At 42.3% G+C, this 22517-nt stretch overlaps 1 protein-coding gene across 1 annotated transcript in view; it reads right to left on the bottom strand.

The window, feature by feature from the left end:
- The window catches only part of RYR3 (ryanodine receptor 3), a 1291138-nt gene that overhangs the window by 578401 nt on the left and 690220 nt on the right, over window positions 1-22517 (bottom strand). Inside the window, 2 exon segments of the mRNA XM_029600192.1 lie at window positions 6493-6633; window positions 17348-17438. Of these exon segments, the coding sequence (XP_029456052.1) occupies window positions 6493-6633; window positions 17348-17438 (232 nt within the window).

Below are 22517 nucleotides of genomic sequence, written 5' to 3'. Positions count from 1 at the left end.
GCTGGACACCAGTCATCTTAGCCTCCTCCAGGTCGAGGATGTCAAGTTTCTCATTATCGACTTCAGCACAGAGGAAGGACCATGTCAAGCATCGAGGGAAGCCAAAGAAGCATCAGCATTGGTCCCTGTTTATGCACAGTGCAGGCAAGGGGATGCACCAGCTTTGGCTGTGATGCCCCTGAAGTGACCCTGAAGTGAGGAAAACCAGTTCTCCATCAATGCTGGGGGTGCGCCATGGACTGCATTGGTCCTGATGCAGGCCACTGATCTTACCCTCAGCTACAAAGAGGATCTGGTTACAAATTCTCCATCTCAGCCTGTCTTGGTATCAGCAATGTTCAAAGAAGAAGTAGAGAGGTGTGTGCAGCTGGCCATCAAGAAGGCGATATGGGGCATTGGCACTGTGATACCCATGGCACCAGTGCCAGCACCATCACTCCTCAAGCAGCTGCTAGAATCTCTGCATGTGCTCATCAGCATGTTACTGACCCAGTCTGCATTGGTTCCCGGATGGCATGGATGCCTTGCAAGGCACTGCCGTCTCCCCCTGCCGATCCGGTCATCTTTGCCAGTTCCTCAGAGGAGGAAGTTCCCCCCAGACCAGCAAAGGCACTACACTCATCCTGGAATTATGGATCCCTCCAGCTCTTTCCACTGTAGGAGATATGCCCAGAACAGTGGGGGACCAACAGAAGCAGATGATGATGTTGTTTGGGTTATTGCAGTGGCATGAGTTCCCAGAGAAACTGAAGTTGGCAGAATTTAGCCTTATGAAGAGGCTGAAAAGAGCTTGGGTAGAACAGATGGTATTTCAATGGTGGCCCTAAGCTCGTGAGCTCTTCTCAGCTGGGGAAAGTGCCAGTATTACAGAAGCAACTGATGCTGGTAAGACTACAAGTTTTCACTTTGGAAGGCATCTGGGAGGCTACAGCAGGCCTTGAAAAATCAATTTCAGAACAGAACAAATAATTCTAAATATAGTTTCAGTTTTCTATTATTAAAGCTGGGATTATAGAGACTGAGATTAAAGACTGTAAAAAATAATAAGATGTTTTGGAGAGCAAAACTGAGAAAAATACAAAGGATGAATCATATTTGGTAATTGATAATACCACTCTGCAGAATAAAGTGCCGTTACTGGAAAATATTATGAGATAGCATATATTATGATTTAATAACTTTCCAAAAGTTTCAACAATTCCTCCTTTGGATAAGTTTAAACGATATGTTTTAGACTTCTAAAACTCCTGGAGAACTCTTGTCCCCCTATATCCAGATTTTATTTTCTTCCACCTTTTCTTAAGGAAAGAAAGAGCATGAAAGCTAACCCTAGATTCTTTAACTCTATTTTGATATATTGGATTTAACTGGTGCTTTGGATGAAACTGCAGAAGTGATCATTTTGCCTACAACTTTAATTTGGACTTTGTACTTGATGTATATCTCAAAACAACCCAGAAGAAAAGGACACAAGTCCTTATTAAGAGACCTAGACTTTTACAACTGGGAGGGGGTGGGAGGGGCAGTTTAAGATTAATTTTCCATGCAAAGTACTATCAAATATTTAGGTGTCAGAAACTAATTTTTAAAATTTATTTAAATGCTTTATATGCCATTATTCCATGTGAGAATCACTAGTTCATAACAGTTTACAGGAATATATCTTATGAACCAAATCAGTTGACTATGTTTTTGAGCTCTAGGACTGCTGGAGTTGCATCTATTATTTCATTGTCTCTCTTATCCACTCACTTCTGTGGATGGATGAGTTGATATCCACTAGTTTAAATAGGGTCCCTTCCAGCTATCATTTGGTTTTTACAATAAAGGGCCAGATTTTTAAACATATGCGCGGAGAATTTGTGCGCGCAACCCGGCGTGCACAAATCTACGCCCGATTTAATAACATGTGCGTGTAGCCGCATGCATGTTATAAAATCCGGGGTCAGCACTCGCAAGGGGGTGCACACTTGTGCACCTTGCGAGCGCCGAGTTCTAGGGGAACCCCGATGGCTTTCCCTGTTCCCTCCGAGGTCGCTAAGAAATCAGAGCGGCCTCGGAGGGAACTTTCCTTCCGCCCCCCCCCCAACTTCCCCTCCCTTCTCCTACCTTCTCCGCCCCCCAGCCCTATCTAACTCCACCCTGACCTTTGTTGACGAAGATGCGCCTCCCTCTGGGCAGGCGTACGTTGCACGCGCCGGCCAAGTGCTGGTGCATGAGCCCCCGGCATGACCGCTGTGCCGGAGGCCTCAGTCCTGCCCCGCCTACTCCCCGCCCATTTTTTCCGAGCCCCGGGACATATGCGCGTCCCGGGGCTTGCACGCGTCGCAGGGCCTATGCAAAATAGGCTCGGCGCACGCAGGAGCAGGTTTTTGGGGTTATGCGCGTAATATACGCGCATAACCTTTTGAAAATCTGCCCCAAAATATTTTGAAATTGGATCCTATTGTTTCTCTTTGTGGCCTGTTATGCATTGAAATATTTCTTGCATTTCTTTTTATTTTCTTTAAATATTTTATTTCATTGCTGATCCTCTACAAGATTTATTTCTTGGTTTTATTGTTAAAAGTCACAAATTAAAAAATATATATATATCTCAGTACAGACTACCTGTGATCTTAAGAATCTTTCCTCAAAATGTAGCTCGCACACAAGACTAGAGAGCAGGCAGTGGGGCTGTATATATGGATGGACAGCAGACAGGATATTTATTTATTTATTTATTTATTTATTTATTTAAGGATTTTTATATACCGCGGTTCGTTAGCAAACATCACCTCGGTTTACAGAGAACATTAAATTAGCAACAAGCTTTACAATCAAAATTAAATTATAGCGAAACAAGTTTGTAAACAATAATAATGTAATTTATACATTAGGTTAATACACGATAAAACTCAACAATACATCCAAGGAGGTGTAGGGTACTGGAGGATCAAAAATATCAGTATAGAAATAGCAGTTCAATTATGACAAAAGTGAGGGTAACTCATACTAATTAGTGATTTCTTGAAAATTCAAGATTAAAAGACTGATTATTACTATTATAGTCAGTATAATTTGAAATAAATGTTACCAAAATGAGTGTTAAGTGTTGTTGGCAAATAAACTGAATGAAGGAATGGGAAATTATTCTATACAATGTCATATGATATAAGAAACAACATGGAAAGAGTTCACAAATTGTATGCTTTTTTGAAGAGCCATGTTTTTAAATTCTGTTTAAACTTCTTGTGGCATGGTTCTTGGCGTAGATCTGTAGGTAGTTTATTCCAGTGATTAATTCCTGTATGTGTTGTGTTGCTGTAGTGTACATCAGGCAGAGAGGATGTGTGCATGAATGAATGCTGGGTAGGATGTCTGCCTGAGTGACTGTAGACAGGCAGGGTATGTGATTGTGTTGCTGAACAGTGCACAGAGGCTGCAAGTGAGTATGGGGTTGTATGCCAGGTAGGGTGTATATGTCACTAGGCAGCAGGTAGGGAACTATGCATGTTACTTGGTGCAGGCAAGCTGGGGACTATGCATTAATGGATGGCAAGTAGGTTGTTTGTGCATGTAGTTGTATGGCCCATAGAATGTTCATAAATGTAATATTTCGATGTACAGGTATTTGTCTAACTTGGCTGTATTGGATCGCACCCGCTTGCTAGTGGTAGCAGCAGGGTTATCCATAAAGTTTATTGAAGTTTACCAGATGGAGCCTCTACGTCACACAAAATAGAGCATAACAATTGGTTGAAGGAAGTTCAAAACGTGTGAGGTGTGTCACAGACGCAACGCATTGGTGGGGCGATGGCCCAGAGAGAAGTTACTCTGAACAGATCGTTTATGATCTGAATGCCAGTGTGAAATATTGACGTGCCGGTTAGAGAATCTATCGACGCAGTAAGTTTGAATTATAGGGGACTTTTTGTGAGGGATAGTTTTGAATAACAGGTATGGCGGATATATTGAGATAATCCGGGGGTTATGTGATATATTCCAGATCTGTGTAAGATGAAAAATAAATGGTGATGCGTCGAGCACAAGCAGTAGAAAATTCATCGGTTTGAAGATGTTAAATACAGAAACCGTCAGAGGAATACCATTGGTCTTGTATGAAGATGTATGAATGTTAAGCTGTGAATGTGCATATATTACAACTGTCCTATAGTAGTTAATTCCAGTTCTATATATCAATGGAAATTATTGAAAATTATTTCAGATATATTTGTTAGCAAGTTTACACCAATGATATATAAGTAACTATGATAATGTTTATTGTATTATAGATGTAAAAAAATAGCATCGGGTAGTGGACCACTATCACATTGTTCAAAGTTACAACTAAGGCATTAAACAACAACACTTTGAGAAGTAAAAAGTGAGGTGTCCCTGAGGAAGCCCTGAGCAGCAGGGTGAAACGAGGCACTCGTTGGACAAACACAATAAGAACATCTGAGGACAGTACAATGATAAAAAATGTGTTGTTGTATAAATGTTAGTATTTTTGAAGGAAAGTACATAGTGGAGAAACCTAAGAAATAAACTATATTGTATAGGCAGCAGTATATTTGAAAAACAATATAGAGTGTTATTTCTACATTAATAACATTATTATGACACTTGTGCAAGGGAAGTTTTAATATGATGGTTTTTATAGTTTGGATGAATGAATGAGTGGTTGAGATATATGGATGTTGGATGGTATGACTGTAGTGATTGGAGAGTCAAGCAAGATTGAGTATGTTGCGGTCTCTACCGCTTCCCCCTTGCTAGCCGTGTTCAGGGCTCACGTCAGAGGCCAGGAACGCCGCCTCCGCGGCTCTGCCGAGCATTCAGGCCGTCCGCCATTGCTGGGCCGTCTCGCTGCCGCCCCGCGCGCACGCGGGGACGCGCGTTATGGACGTACATTCACCGGAAGCCTGACCCCGCCTGAGCTGACCATGCCACGCCCCAAGCCCGATATAACCGGCGTCCTTCAGTCCTCTCATTGCCTTGCAACGAGGGTCGCTACAGTGTGTAGTTCTTAGTTGCACTTCCGTTGTTCTGCTTCAGCTACCGACCTCTGCTCGTTCCTGACTCTGCTTCTGCCTGCCGCCAGCCACCGACCTCTGCTCGTTCCTGACTCTGCTTCTGCCTGCCGCCAGCCACCGACCTCTGCTCGTTCCTGACTCGACCGCTGTCGGCCGCCTGCCTCAGCCCACGGCTTCTCTGCCGCAGCTGCTACACTCCTGTCCTCCGGACAGTGCCTCCTGCAGGCCTGGGCTGGAGCTACTACCAGACTGCCTTGGGTCCCGAGACCTTCTACTTCCTGCCTGGCTCTGGCCTACTCGCTGCTGGATCCCATCTTGCTTCCTGCAAGTTCCAGTCAAGACATTACTGACTCTGATCCTGCTTCCGCTTGCTCTGTGCTCCCTGGCCTATTGGCTCTTGCTACTGGACTCTGTGCTCACCCTTGCCCGGGCCTTCCTAGAGAGACTATCACTGTGCAGAAGTCCCAAGGGACTGGGACCCTACGGGCTCCTCCTGGGGGGTCCTGGTTCCCAGGTGAAGAGCTTAGCTGCACTCCCAAGTCCCAAGGTTCTGGGACCCTATGGGCTCCTCCTGGGGGGCTCCCAGTTCCTGGGTGAAGACCCCTGTGTGTCTCCTAAGTCCCAAGGCTCCAGAACCCTACGGACTCCTCCTGGGGGGTTCCTGGTTCCCGGGCGAAGACCTGTGCTTGTGGCTCCGCCTCCCGAGCTACTCTACCCAGGGTGGTTCGGCTCAAGGGTCCACTCTCGAACCGCGGCTCCCAGGCCGTAACAGAGTATGAGGAGATAATATTTTTACTGTTATAGTAAATTTGCAGATATAGGTGACATAGGATAGTGGTCTATTGGATGTTATATTCTATTCATGTGAAGTATTAATGTAAAACAGATTCTTCAAAATAAAATCGATAGTGTGGCATTAATTATTGCCTTATTATCTCTGATTTGTTAGATACCGTAGAATGTTTATGTATATCACTGGATAGCAGTTATGGCATGTGTATACAAATGGATGACAAGCAGGAGATCTGTATATGTGGCTGAATAGCAGGCAGGATGTGTGTGTGTTGCCAAACAGCAGGCACAGTGGTTGTCTGTACAAATGGATAACGAGTAGAGGGTCTGTGCATGTGGATTGAACAGCAAGCACATATCTGTGTATATGGCTGAATGATCGGCAGGGGAACTGTGTGCAGACTGGATGATGGTTAGAGGGACTAGGAATATCAAATATCAAAGGATGGCAACAGGATTTTGTGCATATGACTGCACAGTAGGTAGGGGCTATGTGACAAAGAACAGCTGCAGTATCTATCAGCAAATGATGTATGTGAATGAGGACAGCTGCAGTATCACTCACTGAACAATGCTCTTACTATATGACAAAGAAAAACGACAATAGTTAATGCCAAGCAAAGCATTCTTTTCACATGTCAAAACAAATAATGCATGAATATCTCTAAGACAATTTTTTTACCTTATGAGAAAGGGAATCAAAAATACCCCAGAAAAGTTTCTCAGTGAGATGCAACTCCTCTTCCAATGCCAGGCCATAATTTCCCCAGCCAGAAGGTAGGCAGTAATATTTCCAGCATTGCTCATAATGATTTGTCAGAAGCTGAGGAATAAAAGTGCAAATAACTATGTGATTAACTCTTATAACTAGTTTTCCTATAGCTGCATGCAAGTGTCTGAAAGTCACATGATCCTTCTCTTCTCATTCATGACAGACCTTTAAAGGCTGTATAATTCTTTCTCTATCCCCTGTGTATTTATGGTGGTTACCCACTGCATACATTTGAAAGTCACTGCATCTCAAGGTCACCCAGTGACCTAGCCTTTCCTTTCCTCCCACTATGTGCATCTAAATGTCCCATGATCTCTCCCTTCCCTTCCTAACCACTTTATGTGTTAAAAGGTCTCTTTGAAGAGTGATTGCCTCAACCAGAGATGCTCTTGTGGAATATTATGCCCAACAGCAATACCAATGTGGATGTGGATGATCCTACAGAAGAATCTGTGAAGCAGGATTATGCACAGAACAGGCATAGAGGGTGCCTGCTGGAGTATCCAGAGTCCCAGAGATAAGACTGGGTCTGTTGAGTACATGGTGGATCTAAAATGGTTGGTTATAGATAAGCAGAAGAGCCAAATCAAGATGTACTTTAGAGCTGTACAAGGCATATCCCTTTCAGAACCACTTTATACAAATCAGAATTTCTCATCATGCAACTGTTTTCGCACATATAACACATGTAAAATAGGATTATGGTAACAAAGACATTCCCAAAATGGAAGGAGTAGTAAAGGGAAGTGACAAAGGGAAGTTTGAGAAACTTTGAATAAAAGAAATGTGTATTGTTAATATTGCTTATATACTCTTAAGACACATCTCTTCTATTGCAAAGATGAATGATCACCTGCCAAGTAATAAAATCTATCCTTTCTAACCCATCTATGTATTATTGTAGCAAATCCTTAGCATCATCTTTCTAAACCTGATGGCTAAAATAAATATTTACAAAAGTAAAAATGTAATGTATAGCTATTTAAAAAAATGAAGGGGAGGGGACTTGGGAGATCTGATCACTCTGTACAGGTATAAGCCAGGACCAACAGACAGTATTTTACTGCGTAAAGATAGAATAAGGGAATATCCATTCACATCAGAAAAGAGGAGGTTTCAGCTTATTCAGAAGAAATTATTCTTTATACTAAGAGCAGTTCACAGTTACAAAATATGCTGCCCAGTGAGGCACTTCCACCTCACGTTTTTAACCAGTTGAATAAGTTCTATAAGAATGAGCCAATTCTATTCTTCTATTTTGACTTGAATTCTGCTGTTCCAGACACAATACTGTCCAGTGCGATTTACAGCATATAAGCCCGCTTATATGCTTTCGTAATACTATGAAAAGGATACCCGCTAGAAAGCAATCTGGAACTCAGATCTTGGGCTTGCTTTATGAATTCCTCTTTAGTGGAACAAATGTGACGTAATCTTAGAAATTGTCCTATTGGCAAATGTTACTGAAGATGGAAGAGAAGGAAACTAGTAAAATCTAACAATGTATATTTCTCTCCATGGGTTTATGGTAAATAGTGGTATGTAGTATTTGTTGATGTTTTATAATTAAGACATCCAGGTAAGAAACCTGATGGAAACTCAAATTATGAGTAAATTGTAAATGAGGATCAAGAGTGTTGAGCCAGACAATAAATTGTTCAAGATGTTCTACAGTTGAAGTATATAGGAAAACAATATCATCAATATATTGAAGCCATTTAGAAATATGTGTAAAAATTGTGAATTGTACAAGTGAGTATCTTCAAAACAAGCTACATATAAATTAGCTATGCTTGGGGCTATAATGGCACCCATAGCTACTCCTTGTTGTTGTAAATAAAAATTTGTCCATGAATGAAAAATAATTATTTTTTAAAGCTATGGTAGCCAGTCGCATTATAAAATCTGAAGGTATATGTTGAGAACAGGACGCTTCTCTAAAGTTTGTTGCACTATTTGGAGCGCCTGATCGTGGGGATATTTGTGTAAAGCGCATTAATATCCAATGTCACTAATAATGTAGAGGGAGAAATGTGAGGTAAATTCTTAAGAATATTCCAAAAATTAGTAGTGTTTTTCACATATGACCTGTGTGTTATGGTACAACTGAGTTCTCCAGAATAGATTGGCATACTCCGGGGGTTATTTTCCAACTCGCATTATGGCCTTTTTGCACACGTTATGGCATTTTCGCGTGCGAAAAATGCCTTAATGCATGCGAAAAGCATCATACGCACGATGTGATGCTAATTTGGAAAAATGGGAGGGGTTAGGGGCGTGATGTCTGTCTGTCAACCTGAGTAACATCAAGCTAGGTTGAGAGAACATTGTACAAATCTCATCTTTGTGTGAGTTTCCTCACTCCGAAGGACATCAAATCTTCACAATAGTGCACTGTTCTGTTCTGTTCGTACGTCTCACTCTGCTTGTCAAAGTGGCCCCTAACTCCTACACTACTACCTAAACCTACCTTGAGATACTAGGCGGGTCTCCTATAGAGGTATAAATACCTAACTACTAGAAGGACCTTATAGCTAGTCTCTACACAAAGTACACATTGTGATAAATATGTTATTACCATAAAACATGCCCCTCTTGCTATCACATCTGATAGTTTGATGAATCTAGCCCTATGTTTGTAGTTTATTATATCATTTGTCCTTACCAGGAACTTTATGTTGGAAAAACTAAAGGAAAAATTAAAACCAGACTTATAGAATAAAAGAGCTATATTAAAAATCAAAGTATCCAAGCCCCTCATGGGGAGGTGATCATAGGCTCTATCTTCTTACTCGGGAGCAATTCTGGATTTTAACTTTAAATACAGTAGCCCAAGCAGGTTTAAATCTTGAACTTGAATAGTACTCTATTAATTGAATTAAAAATTTAAAAAAACATATTTATTTTGAAATTTATTTCTGGTCCATTATATATATTTAATGTTACAGGTCTTGAACTTCTGGTTGAATTATGGCGCCAAAATCTCCATGCTGCTGTTGCAAGTAAGCCTAACAACATTGTGCTTTGTGGTACACTATTGTACAGAATTTTGCATAGATGTTTATTTGTATATATTCTTTTAGATGGATTATTCTGCAACATTAAAAAGCCCAAAGAACAACCATGGTGAAGGTCTTGTCAGTCCTCTGAAGCAGTTGTTCGAAACACGGCCAGTGTCGGGGTGTTTCAATGGACTTTAGGAAGTATTCCAAAATACAAAAGGACTTCTAAAATAAATTTTTACAAGCATAAAAAATATCAAAAAAGTGTTGTATATATAAGAGTGGTGTATTAAAGCTGATGATTAATTGTAAGGCAAAAGAAGGCAAGTATTGCCAGTAGTGCTTATTATGTCTGGCTTATAGCACACTATGAGGAAAGACTAAAGAGGTTAGGACTTTTCAGCTTGGAGAAGAGACGACTGAGGGGGGATATGATAGAGGTGTTTAAAATCATGAGAGGTCTAGAACGGGTAGATGTGAATCGGTTATTTACTCTTTCGGATAGTAGAAGGACTAGGGGACACTCCATGAAGTTAGCATGGGGCACATTTAAAACTAATCGGAGAAAGTTCTTTTTTACTCAACGCACAATTAAACTCTGGAATTTGTTGCCAGAGAATGTGGTTCGTGCAGTTAGTATAGCTGTGTTTAAAAAAGGATTGGATAAGTTCTTGGAGGAGAAGTCCATTACCTGCTATTAAGTTCACTTAGAGAATAGCCACTGCCATTAGCAATGGTTACATGGAATAGACTTAGTTTTTGGGTACTTGCCAGGTTCTTATGGCCTGGATTGGCCACTGTTGGAAACAGGATGCTGGGCTTGATGGACCCTTGGTCTGACCCAGTATGGCATTTTCTTATGTTCTTATGTTCTTATGTTTTGGAAGAGGTCTACCTCTGCATTATTTGTTTTTATTGTGAAGGGGTATACTGGAGAAAACCCCAAAACACCTTAAAGGACTGGATTAAGAAATCTGGTTCAGTCCATCTTAAGCTTAAGACAGCAGGGAATCCTGGTCCAGGCAGAGGTCCCTGGGAAGCTGTATAACTAACTAGCCAAGCCCAGGAAGGAAAAACAGGTCCAGTGGAGAGAAGGAATCCTAGAGAAAGAGAGTCCTGTTGAACTATAAGTTGTGATAATAAGGAAGTCTATGCAAGATTTCTTCCAGTGTCCAGCCTGAATCTGTCCTCTGGCTAACCTAAGATCACTCACAGTGCCACATATGGTTTCAGTTCAGAGATTTCTGTACTAAAGCCTTGCATATGCAGAGAAACCACGCCAAAATAAAAAAGGGGGACTTTTTTCTGTTACTTTCTCCTTTATTGGGCCTTACTGCAGCAGCAGCCGAAAGTTGAATTTACAAACAGATGAAAGGAGGGTAGTTTTGTCTGGAATGAGGAACTTATATTTATAGTGAGTCAGTGCCAAACAGGCAGGTTTTGTTTTATTTTTCCTGTAAAGGGAAAGGAAGTTATGTTTGAGTGTTCTAGAATAGGACCAAAGTCCTCTTCTTGAGATTCACATGGAAGACCTGTACCTCAGAAGGACCTTGCAAGTGGGACAATAGTTTACTTTCTGAAGATGGTACTAGTTTGAGGACATGGTCTCTGGGCTGGAAGCTCTAGTGAACAGTGGCCTGATTATATTCCCAGGCTTGGGTAGACTGGGCCTTCTGAAGGCAGAGGCAAGCAGCAATTCCAATTCTTCTTAGTTGTTTTTGCATCTTGACCTTATTGTCAAATCTTGACCACATAGTCAACTATGTTCTGTTTGGAGGTGTATTCCTTTTCCCAGGTCTGATGGATTACATCCATGATACCTCTAGGTCTTCTCTCTGTTGAACTCTGGGGAACTTCCTGGATTACGAATAATACATAGTGAAACACAAATCCAAGCTCTAGCCATCTTCTGCGATAAACATCCATAACATCTGCTTGATGGTATTGCTAAAGTATTCCACCAGTCTTTCTGTTTGATGATGAAGAACTGAGGTCTGCAGGGATTTTACATCGAGTAAGGTGCAAACTTTCTTCATAACCTTCGTGGGGTTTCTTGGTCTGTTAATATCTCCTTGGGTAGCCAACCCAGGAGAAGACCTCCATCAGGGCTGTTGCTACTATGTGAATTTTCATATCCTGCAAGGGTACAGCCTCTGGATACCTGGTAGCATAGTCCAGGATAACTAAAATGTATTTATTCTCTTAGTTGGATCTTTCCTACTAGATCCATAGCAATCCTCTCAAAGGGAGTCTCTTTGATAGGCATTGGTATCAGGGGAGTTGCTCAGACACAAGCAGGTTTGGTTAGCTGACACATAGGGCAGGATTGACAAGTCAGGCCAGTAAAACCTAACTAGGATTTTTTCTTGCATTTTCTCCTCCACTAGGTGGCCATCTAGAAGGTGACTGTGGGCTAACTGTAGCACTTGTTGGTGGTAAGGGTGGAATACTAAGAGTTGTTCAACAGTTTTGCCTTCTAGAGTCCCCTTTGCTACATGATATATTAAATCCTTTTTCCATATGAAGGGGGGGGGGGTGTTACTGCCTTCAGCCCCAGAGACTAACTCTCCATCTACAATTTGTATACTTTCTCAGGCAAACATAAGGCTTTCATCTTCTCTTTGGGTGCATCTAAAGTTACTGGGATTTCCTTCTCCCAGCCCATCTGGGGAAACAACTTTGGGCACTTGCGAACCTTCCTCTGATTCAGACCCTCCACCCATGGCAGCCCCTAAGTGCTGAGAATAATTATGTGTCTCTTGCTGGCTTTGTCTACAGAACTTAGATATCTTAGGGTCTCGAATGTATAAGTCCAGGTCTTCTAACAGGAAGGCCTCCAGGAATGATGTTAGAGCTAGCTGGACCAGTTGTAAGGTGGCTCCAGAGAGTCCTAAAGTCTGGATAATCCCAACCCAGTACCATGGGATATGGGAGCCAGGGCACTACTCCTACTTCCATTTTAACTTGTCCAATTGGGGTCTTCAGTGTGACCTGGCTGGCCCGGTATTGTCACTGGTCTCTATGGATACAGGCGAAGGCTCCTGCCTTCTCATAGTCAATCTGTATCCTCTTGACCAATTCTCTCTGAATGAGGGTTTTTACTCTTCCTGACTTCACTAAGGCTTAGGTATGGAAGTCATTCAGTTTTACTGGAACTTCAAAAGTCAAAAACCCTGAAGGGAAACAGCCAGAAAATTGCAGAAATGTGAAGGTCATCAAGTTGGCATCCATGGGTTTGTCCTCCATATGGTAACAATTGTGGGAAAAGTGACTTTTCTCTCCACAGTTGAAGAAAGGTGGCAGACTTGCGTTTTCTGCCCAGGCAAGGAATCAGGTCAGCCCTGCTCCAAGAGTTGTGGAAGGGCTCTTGCTTTCAGACTGTGGTACCCCAGGCCCTATGAAGCTTGCCTCTCTGGCTGCTCTGGCATTGACTCTACTAGAGAAAGGCATCAGCTATTTCCAAGTCAGTATCCAGTTTGAGTTTCAGGTGTTGATATACTCAAGTTATATTATAAGGCAGTCCAGGCCATCTAGAAACTGTTACAGTAGGATGAGTTTCTCTGTACAAGTTGGTGAATCAGATATTACAGTAACTAAGTCTGTTTGAGACCTAGGAGTTTTTCTGGATAGGGAATTCAATAAGCAAGGTTTTTTTAAATTAAGAAAATTGCAAAAATTGAAATTTTTGTGTTCCGTTTGTGGACCCTTAGGCTGAGGCAGGATTGGCACAACCTGCATGGAGGAGACCTGCAGGTTCCCACCATCAACAAGTGAACCTGGATAAAGCAGACACCCAACTGGAGCTTCACCTATACCAGCTTTCGTTCCCCTCAGGTTGGGCCTTTGGGTGCTGGAGCCAGCAGGTGGAGTCTCTGCAGATGACTGAAGAAGGCGTCCATAGGTAGCAAGATCATAGGCTGGAGGTGGTCAAGCATATACACAGTCAGGTTGGGGTCGAGGACTGGCAACGGTCAAGCATAGTCCAAGATCAGGCAATAGTCAGCGGCAGGGAGCAGTCAAGTGTAATCCAAGGTCAGGCTGATTTCAATCCAGGTATCCATTCGAAGGGAAGAAGGGATTGATAAGAAGGACGGGTCAGGCATAGAGAAGCACAGGAGGCAAGGAACACTGAAAACAGGGCAGGAATCGAAGACAAAGTTGAAGAGAAGGCTGGGCTGAAAACAGACGCTGTAGCAACATGCTCTACACCAGGGTAGAGGGACCTGTTGCTGAGATGCTGGAATGGTGTCAGCAAGGGCCTTATATAGGCCTGAGCAGATGATGTCATCAGGGAGCGCCTCAAGTCTTTTCCTGCCACGGGCCCTTTAAGTAATGCAATGTCAGGTGTGCGGACACCCTAGGAGGAGCGGGACCAGGTGCATATGGTGGCAACCTGCTGCATGGCCTGACGGACGCACCCTGCCATGTTGGAGTGTGGCAGCCTGTCACACAGGTGCCAGGAGAGAGAGTGACATGTCAGAAACCAGGACAGCAGGCCTTGCTGGGGAGGTGAGTGTGGCAGTCCACAGAATTAGCCCGTGGACAGTCAAATATAACAATTTGATTGACAAGACTGATTTCAGAGGTATTATGCAGGCATTTGTGATATCTTGTTTGGATTACTGCAATTCCCTCTATATTGGCCTTCCGATATTCCATTTGAGGACATTGCAAATCCTAATGAATGCAGCTGCATGGATTATTACCAGCTCCCCTTTGTCTGCTCATATTTTGCCAGTTCTGATGCATTTGCATTGGATACCGGTGAATTTCAAGATCATTTTAAGATTCTAACATTGGTCTATGAAATCCTTTACAGTGACTTCCCTGTGAAATTAGCGCAGTTACATTGTCCTCAACAAAACATGTGATCTGTAAATCTGCAATTGCTATCCATTCCTGGCAGTAAAGAGAGACATCTTAAACAAACCCTTAAGTGGACCTTTTCGCAAATAGCTCCCAGCCTTGGAATTCTAGTCCTTTGGAAGTGCGCTTGATTGGAGATTATACATTTTTTAGGAAAAATCCTTAAAACTTATTTGTTTGAAAATACTTTTAAATAATTTTTTAGGATGTCTGTTATTTTGTTGATGTATTTTGATTGTTTTGTAACTACTTGTGATCTACTTCAAACAACTGTTTGGTAATGAATGTGGAATACAAATATTTTGTAAATAAATCAATAAAAAATAAATAAATACTTCAACGCCCTTCTTCCCCTCTGGCTGTAGCCATTTTCAGCCAACATTCTTAAGGTGATAGGAAAGGTTCTGTGGATTCTCCTCAGGCTGGAGGATTCCCCACTGGAATTGTTGCCAATATATTTCAGGGGTAAAATTGGTCCGTTTGAGGATAGCGGCCTTTACTTCTGCATAGCTGGCTCTTTTATCTTGATTAGTGGCTTGGAAGGCAGCCTACTATTGCCTGTGTGCAGATTACCTTGTTAGGTGGTCTACAAAGCTTCTAGGCAGCCTGCCAGCTGGGAATTTTTCTCAAATGTTTGAGGAAGCAGTCCGGATCTTCTCCTGCCATCATTTAGAGTATTACTGGAAACATGGGTAGTGGCCGGGAGGTAGCAGCTTGCACAGTCCAGTCTATTTGAATCAGCAACAGCGAGTGCTGATGGAATTGTTCTTGCATTTGCTGTTGGGTGTGCTGGTTCTGCACCACAGTCTGCAGATGCTGCTTTCTCTCTGCAAGGGCCTGCAGTACTTGCTCCATGCCTTGCTCTTTTCAAGACCACACACAAAACCAAAAGTCTTTTCCCTTTTTGCCTCAGGGATGAAAAAAAACCTACTTATTTGGCTCAACTTACTGTAAGTCCCTCTCTGACCAGGTGGCGCAAGCCCCCTTTAGTCTGCTGTAGGGTGGTGGATGCCTGGAATGCCCTTCCGGAGGAAGTGGTGAAGTCTAAAACTGTGAACGACTTCAAAGGGGCATGGGATAAACACTGTGGATCCATCAAGTCTAGAGGGCGTGAATAAAGAGGAGGCATTCAAACACTGCACGGAGCGGCAGTAGCCACAGAGGCATTCAAACACTGCACAGAGCGGAAGTAGCCACAGAGGCATTCACGGAGCGGGATGCCAGTGGCCAGTAGTTGGTGTTCCACCTTCACGGAGTGGAAGGATGGAGGGCTGCTATCTCAAAAAATAAAAAAATAAAAACAGGGGTGGGTAAGAGTATGGGGTAAGGGTGTGGCCTACTTGTTACAGCAGTTGCTACCCCTAATTGATTAGGGCTGGAGGGTACTGGAAGCCAATAGTAACAGGTAGGAGAGAAAAAAAGGGTAAAAAAATGGATAAAGTGCGTAGCTTGCTGGGCAGACTAGATGGGCCATTTGGTCTTCTTCTGCCGTCATTTCTATGTTAAGCTTCTGTTGCAGCCAAGCCCTAGGAAAAATAAAATCCCCTCTTTTTTCCCCTCTCTGCCTGTGCAGTGGCTTTAGAGCAGAAATCCCACTCCTGCCACTATATGTGGTGTCTTGGTAGCAGTCTGGTGCTTGGGGATTTGCCAGAGGACAGAGCGGCTGGACTCTGGCTGTCTGTACACAAAACTTGTATTATATACACAAAGGAAAAACAAGCAAAATAGGCCTGTTTACCTCAGCAGTCTGTCAAAGAAAACTCACAGCAAACTCAAATGTAGGTAGTCTTAGCATATCCTGAGCATCTGTCTCTTCTCCCTAGGTCCTCTGTTCCCTCTTGGGCCTGGCTAGTTATTTCTCTACTAAGGGAAACACCCTGGAACCAAGATTCCCTGCTGGGGTCTTAAAGTGGACTGGGCCAGATACCTGGAGCTGACCCTTTAGGTATTCTGAGCCCGAATTCTATACACTACTTCATACTTCATATAATGCCAAAGTTATTCATATCCGTGTACTCTTTATCTACATCCATCTGGGCTACTTCAATCTTAACCACAACCTCTTTACTGGGATATTCTAACTTCCTTGTTTTGCACATATTGGTGGAAGATACCTCCCTCCGAACCATGCACATCTGAAAGATTGTTGACTTTCCCCCGCGGTCTAATTTAAAAGCTGCTCCATCACCTTTTTCAATGTTAGGGCCCACAGCCAGGTTCCACCCTAATTAAGTCCAGTCTCCTTCTTCCTAGAATGTTCCCCAGTTCCTAATAAATCTAAAGTCCTCTTTTCTGCACCATCATCTCATCCATGCATTGTAACTATGGTATTCAGCCTGCGTCTAGGGTTATGCATGTGGGACAAGGAACATTTCTGAGAATGTTCTTATGTTTTTATGTTGCAACCTTGGAGGTTCTGAACTTCAATTTCTTACCTAAAAGCCTAAATTTATCCTCCAGAAACCTTTTCCTGCACCTTCCTATGTCATTGGTATCCATATGTACCAAGATAGCCAGCTTCCACCCAGCACTCTCTAAATTTTTATGTAGGTGGTGCATGAGGTCCTCTACCATCGCACTCGTCAGGCAAGTTACCAAGCAATTCTCATTCTCACCAGTCTCCCAGTTATCTTCATTCTTAATAATCAAATCACCAACTATAACAGTCGTTCTAATCCATCTTTTCTGGCCACATGCTCCTGGAGACACATCCTTGGTGCAAGAGGATAAGGTATCACCTAGATAACAGGTCCTAGCTGCACGATCACTTCCTGCCACCGCAAGGTGATGGTCTCCTCCTGATGACCTTGCTCCTCCAAAGCAGCAAAAAATGTAAGTGACACCCTGGGTGGTTAGATAGATTCCCTGGCTTTTCATTGTGGCGAGGAGTCTCTTACCTGCAATGGCATCTTGCAGTATTCATTCAGTAGGGGTACATCAAAGATGAGACGTCGCACCAGCTGTTGCAGCATCGAAGGGCAAAGGTGTCTATGAGCAGGGAACACCAAATGTCAGATGTCAGTGATGAACACAGGATAGACATCCCAAGCCATGACCGCCCCCAGCACAAGGTTGGGGTAGGGGACCAGCCATTGCAGAATGGTACACATATTCTGACAGTCATTGCAGCACAAACTAAGAATAATAATCTTTCCTATACATAACACCATGTAAAATATTTATTTATTGCCAAATGTCTGCAGGATCCACTATGCCTGATGGAATTTTAGCTGATGCAGCAGAAAGACATGAAAGTTTCATTTTTTGAAAGGGATAATTACCTTCTAAATTCAAATGAGATTCCTGGTGTCATCTTCCCATAATGAAGGAGCGCTTAGTCATAATTGTCCACTGAATGAGGCAGTGGGCTGCCAAAACACTGCGGTGTTGGGAGTAGATGAAATGAGCACAGATGAATATCACTTTGTATTGAGTAGCTTCTATATATATGAGTTGTTTGAAAAAGCTGGCACCCACAGTGGGTAAATGATTGAAAGGCATAATTGGTATATGATCCTGTTTAAAGCTCATTGCGGGGACAAGACAATAGATTTAATCTTCAGTATTCCCCATCTTTCTGATACCACTTTAGGTTATTGTTCTTTGATAATTTTCAGAGTTTTAAAAAGATTATTGATTCTTATATCCCTCCCCCAGGCTTGCAACATGTGACTATAATGCTAGTAATCTCTCTGAAGGTAAAGCCTTCCACTGAGGGACTTTCATGCAAAGGTTATCGGCTTGGTATTGCACATCTTTCAGACGGTTCTAGCCTTCTACTGACCACACACTATTCCATACACACAATCCCATTTCTGCAGTCTTTATCCCAGCAGCCTTTAATAATTGTTCTTCTTTCCTTTGTCTAACCTCAATGAAAAGCATTTTATTTCCTCCCACCTGTTCTAGAGAACAAAATGCTCATCACTGCCTACATTTTGCCATTCTTACTCCATTTTTAACGGGCTCTTCTTCAGTTATTTAATCTTGCATTTCCCCGGGCTACCCTCTTCTCTCTTAGGAATCTCTTTATACCCTTACCCTTTGGTCTTCCTACTACGTCACTTCTCTTCACCTTTCCATTGTTTTCTATTCTTTGTTCAGGGTATTCCATCACATCTGTTTCTATTCTAATCCTGATCTCCATGTACTTTTGTTAAAAGCTCCACATACGTTAAAAAAATGCAAAACCTGCAGACATGTCAGAGAATACTGTATGCTATCAAAAGGTATCAGGCTTTGCATGTTTGGGAAGAGGTAATAGAGAAAGGAAGGGATGTCAGGGTTTGTGTATTTGAGAGATGGCAGGGAGCCTCAGAGTTTGGGCATTTAGAAGGAGGGAGGAAAAGTAGAAAAGACTAAACTATAGAAAAATAGGCCAAACTGCCCTAATCTGGAACATGACCTTGTCTGTATATACCCTGACCTGATCATCTGATCTGGGCCTTTAAACTGAACTATCTAGAATAGCTATAGAACTTACATATTGTGAACCTGTGCTCATACAAAGTTTGCACCTTGCTTAGGTACTTACCATAGAATCTCAAGGTGAGCATGTGCTTTACTTTGAATCTTTTAAATGTAAACCTTAAAGGTTAAATAAAGCTTGCATTAGAAAGAGATTGTGGATTATGTAAGTAGGGGCTCGAAACCTGATAGTCTGGTTTACAACCTGGCAAACACAGTATATGATTTGGAGGGGGGAAACAGGGTGAGGTTCTATTGAGTGCAGATAAGGAGAGAGAACTTGGGGTGTTGGTACCTTTGATTTTAAAGTAGAAAAACAATATGATGAGGCAGTGGCCAGAACCAATGACATGCGGGGTGGTACAGAGAGAGGTATAAGCATTGGAAATAAGGAGATGTTAATGCCTTTGTACAGGACCAGAGCTACCTTTTTTGCCCACAGCTCTGGAAGGATATACACAGGCTAGAAGTAATACAGAGAAATGGATACAAAAGCATGGCCTAGAGGGTTTGGGAGATCTAGGCGGGTGGGAGGATAGGGGTAGGGGAAACCAGTATGGTAAGAGATTGAGGTGGGAGAGAAGGAAGAGGAGGAGGGAATCCAGAGACATTCTTTTAATTTAAATAATTTGGGGGGAGACATTGGGCCACTATTATTATCATTACTATTTATTTTGATTTATTACCCATATTTCTAAATAAGAAATTAACCCAAGGTGGGGATAAACATATTGGAATGTAACATATAATGGCCCACAACATTTTTTAATTCTTTTGGGAAGATGTGTATGTGTGTGTGTGAGGGGGGGTATCAGGCACTACATTCCCACAAGTTTTTAATTCTTTTGAGTGGTAGAGGGAGGGGTGGGACTGCCAAGGGGCAGGGGGTGTCTTAACTGATTATATACATAATATAGTGGATTAAGTTTTAAGTTATCAGGGTAAACTTACCCTGATAACTTTGGCCAGATATATTCAGTGCCACAGCCAAAGTTATCCAGATAAAGTTATCTGTACAACCTTAGCAGTGTACTCAAAAGAAGATGCAATCTGCTATCCAATTAGAAAGAGTGCACTGGGGAACAGTAATTCCAAGTTTGTTGGGGGGGGGTCAAAAGAAACAAAAGCAGACTTTCTAAGGGCTACAGCCTGCTCCTGATAAAAGGCTAAGATTATTTTGCAATTCAAATGTACGCAGTGAAGAATCATTCAAAGTGAGGATCCTAGACTTCAGGAAAACAAATTTTGTAAAAATGGGGGAATAGCTCAAGGAGTGATTAGCTGGATGGGAACATCTAGGTAAAGTAGAAATATTTTAACTAATCTTTTAGTCAGGAAAAGGCAAGATGATAAAGAGGCCACTATGCTTTTCCTCACAGAAAGAGGAAGACAGGCAACAATATCTGGAAAAGCTAAGAGAAGATGGGAAAGTAGTCAGGATGGCAAAGCTGCAAGCAGAAGAAATAATAGCAAATATATTAAAATGGGAGGACAAAACTTTTTTTGTAGATATGTTAGCAATAGGAGAAAATGCAAAATTAACATTGTGAGGTTTAGAAGTAAATGGGAGGATTATATAGAGACTGACAAAGATAAAGTGGAATTGCTTAACAAATAATTCTGTTCAATGTTCACTGAAGAAGGACCAGGAGTAGGTCTACAGAAATTGACAACCTCAACAATTTTCAGAAGACTATTTGTGAGGAGCTAGCTAAACCAAAACTAGATAAAGCAATGGGGCCCAATAGGATACAGCCAAGAGTTTTAAGGGGATTTAGATATATTCTGGCTGCTTCACTGCCTGACCTTTTCAATGCTTCTTTAGAGTTGGGAATAGTTCCCAAAGACTGCAGAAAGGCAACAAGGTATGAGACAGAACTTTCTACCATTTGAGATGAATTGCAAAGTAAAAGGAGAGCCCCATCAGTAATGTAATCCCTTTGTCTCTTAAAACAGTAGTGAGTGAACAAAATCTTTTCAGTCTTTCAAAGTGTACTGGGATGAATACTCTGCTCCTTTATAGTTCATTCTACTGGTACCTCTGATGTGTTTGAGAAGGGCTTGCTTATCTTCAAAGTAGTATACAGTAGTCACAACATAAGAATATAAATTGCCATACTGGGACAGACCAAGGGTCCGTCAAGCCCAGCATCTTGTCTCAAGAGTGGCCAATTTAGGCTACAAGTACCTGGCAAGTACCCAAACATTAAGCAGATCCCATGTTACTGATGCCAGTAATAAGAATGACTATTCCCTAAGTCAACGTAGCATTAAAAGTCTACGTTCACCAAGGAAGAGTTTACCAACCCTGTGCTCTATTAAACTTAATGGAACACTCTCCCAAGCCCAGTACACATGACTGGAAGACATAATTAAGCAACTTAGCAGTATGTTTATCTCTATTCAAGTCTGGGGCTCCAAGGATTCCTATGTTGTTCCAATGCTGATGGTTTTCCAGATCACCCTGGTTCTCAATTTTCTTTATACAGATTTTCCAAACTCTTCATGCGCCTATAAAAATCAGCTAGAGAGTCAATCTGTTCTCCAATATGAATCTTATTCTGGGATACCCTATCCTTCAGTCGCTTGATTTCAGCTTTAAAGTCATTGATGGCACCACTCACATCAGAGTGAAGCAACTTAATTTCCCTAACCGAATTTGTAATTTCTGATTCTGCTACTACGATGTCTGGACTCTGGAGAATTATTCTGTTCCTTTCCCACAGGTCCCTCAGAGGCAATAATGGCAGTCCAATGTGCTACTTGACATGCTGTTACATTTTGCAAGAGTCGCAGCATAAGAAGGTTTCTAATCCATTGATGCGACCACAGAGAAGAGAAGAGAGATATCCTAAAGATGGGCCAAGAGGCCAGGGAGCACAGCTTGGCCATTGAGAATTATACAGAGAATAAGAAGTTGATGAAGCACTTATGAGGAAGTAGACTTCAGGCTGTTAAATGAAAATGGTTCAACAATATCACAGTAAATAGCAGAGAGTGAGGCTGGATGTCTGCCCTCAGTTTGCCTCCCGAGCTTCTCAACAACAAACAATGCAACAGAATTTCTGGGGTCTCCTCCAAAGCCTTAACTTTATAACCCAGCCTCTTCCCATCCAGCAGGGCCTTCATATGCACTGCTGGGCAGATGTCTTGTCCCCCTTCACTTCACTCTGCCATGTGTCTGAAGAGTCAGAGTACTTGCAAGCCACACTCACCTATTTCTTTTCCAGCCTTACCTCTCACAACTGCAGCGAAAAAGGTCATCGGACTCGACTGAAGAGGACTGTCCAGCATGAACGGGAACATGACATGGCCAGGCTCTTTAACTGTCACGTGCACTGCATACCTTTCTCAAGAGACTGGCTCCCACCTCCACCGCAATGATGCAGGCCCGAGTTTTGCCATAAATCCTCACAAGCAACATAACTTAGGCTTCCCATGGCCAAAGAATATCAACCAATCAACCAGGATGAGTAAAAAATTGATGGAATATTTCCAGGCAATGGATTATATCTCAAAGCAAATCTAAATGCCCTGGGGAGCAGGAGAGAAAAAAAAAATGATGCTGCCATCTTTGATGTGGTCCTCTAGTAACCCTTC

Source organism: Rhinatrema bivittatum, chromosome 4, assembly GCF_901001135.1.
Source record: "Rhinatrema bivittatum chromosome 4, aRhiBiv1.1, whole genome shotgun sequence".
Classification (NCBI taxonomy): domain Eukaryota; kingdom Metazoa; phylum Chordata; class Amphibia; order Gymnophiona; family Rhinatrematidae; genus Rhinatrema; species Rhinatrema bivittatum.
Note: the sequence above shows the minus strand (reverse complement) of the source record. Positions and strands in the feature narration are given on the sequence as shown.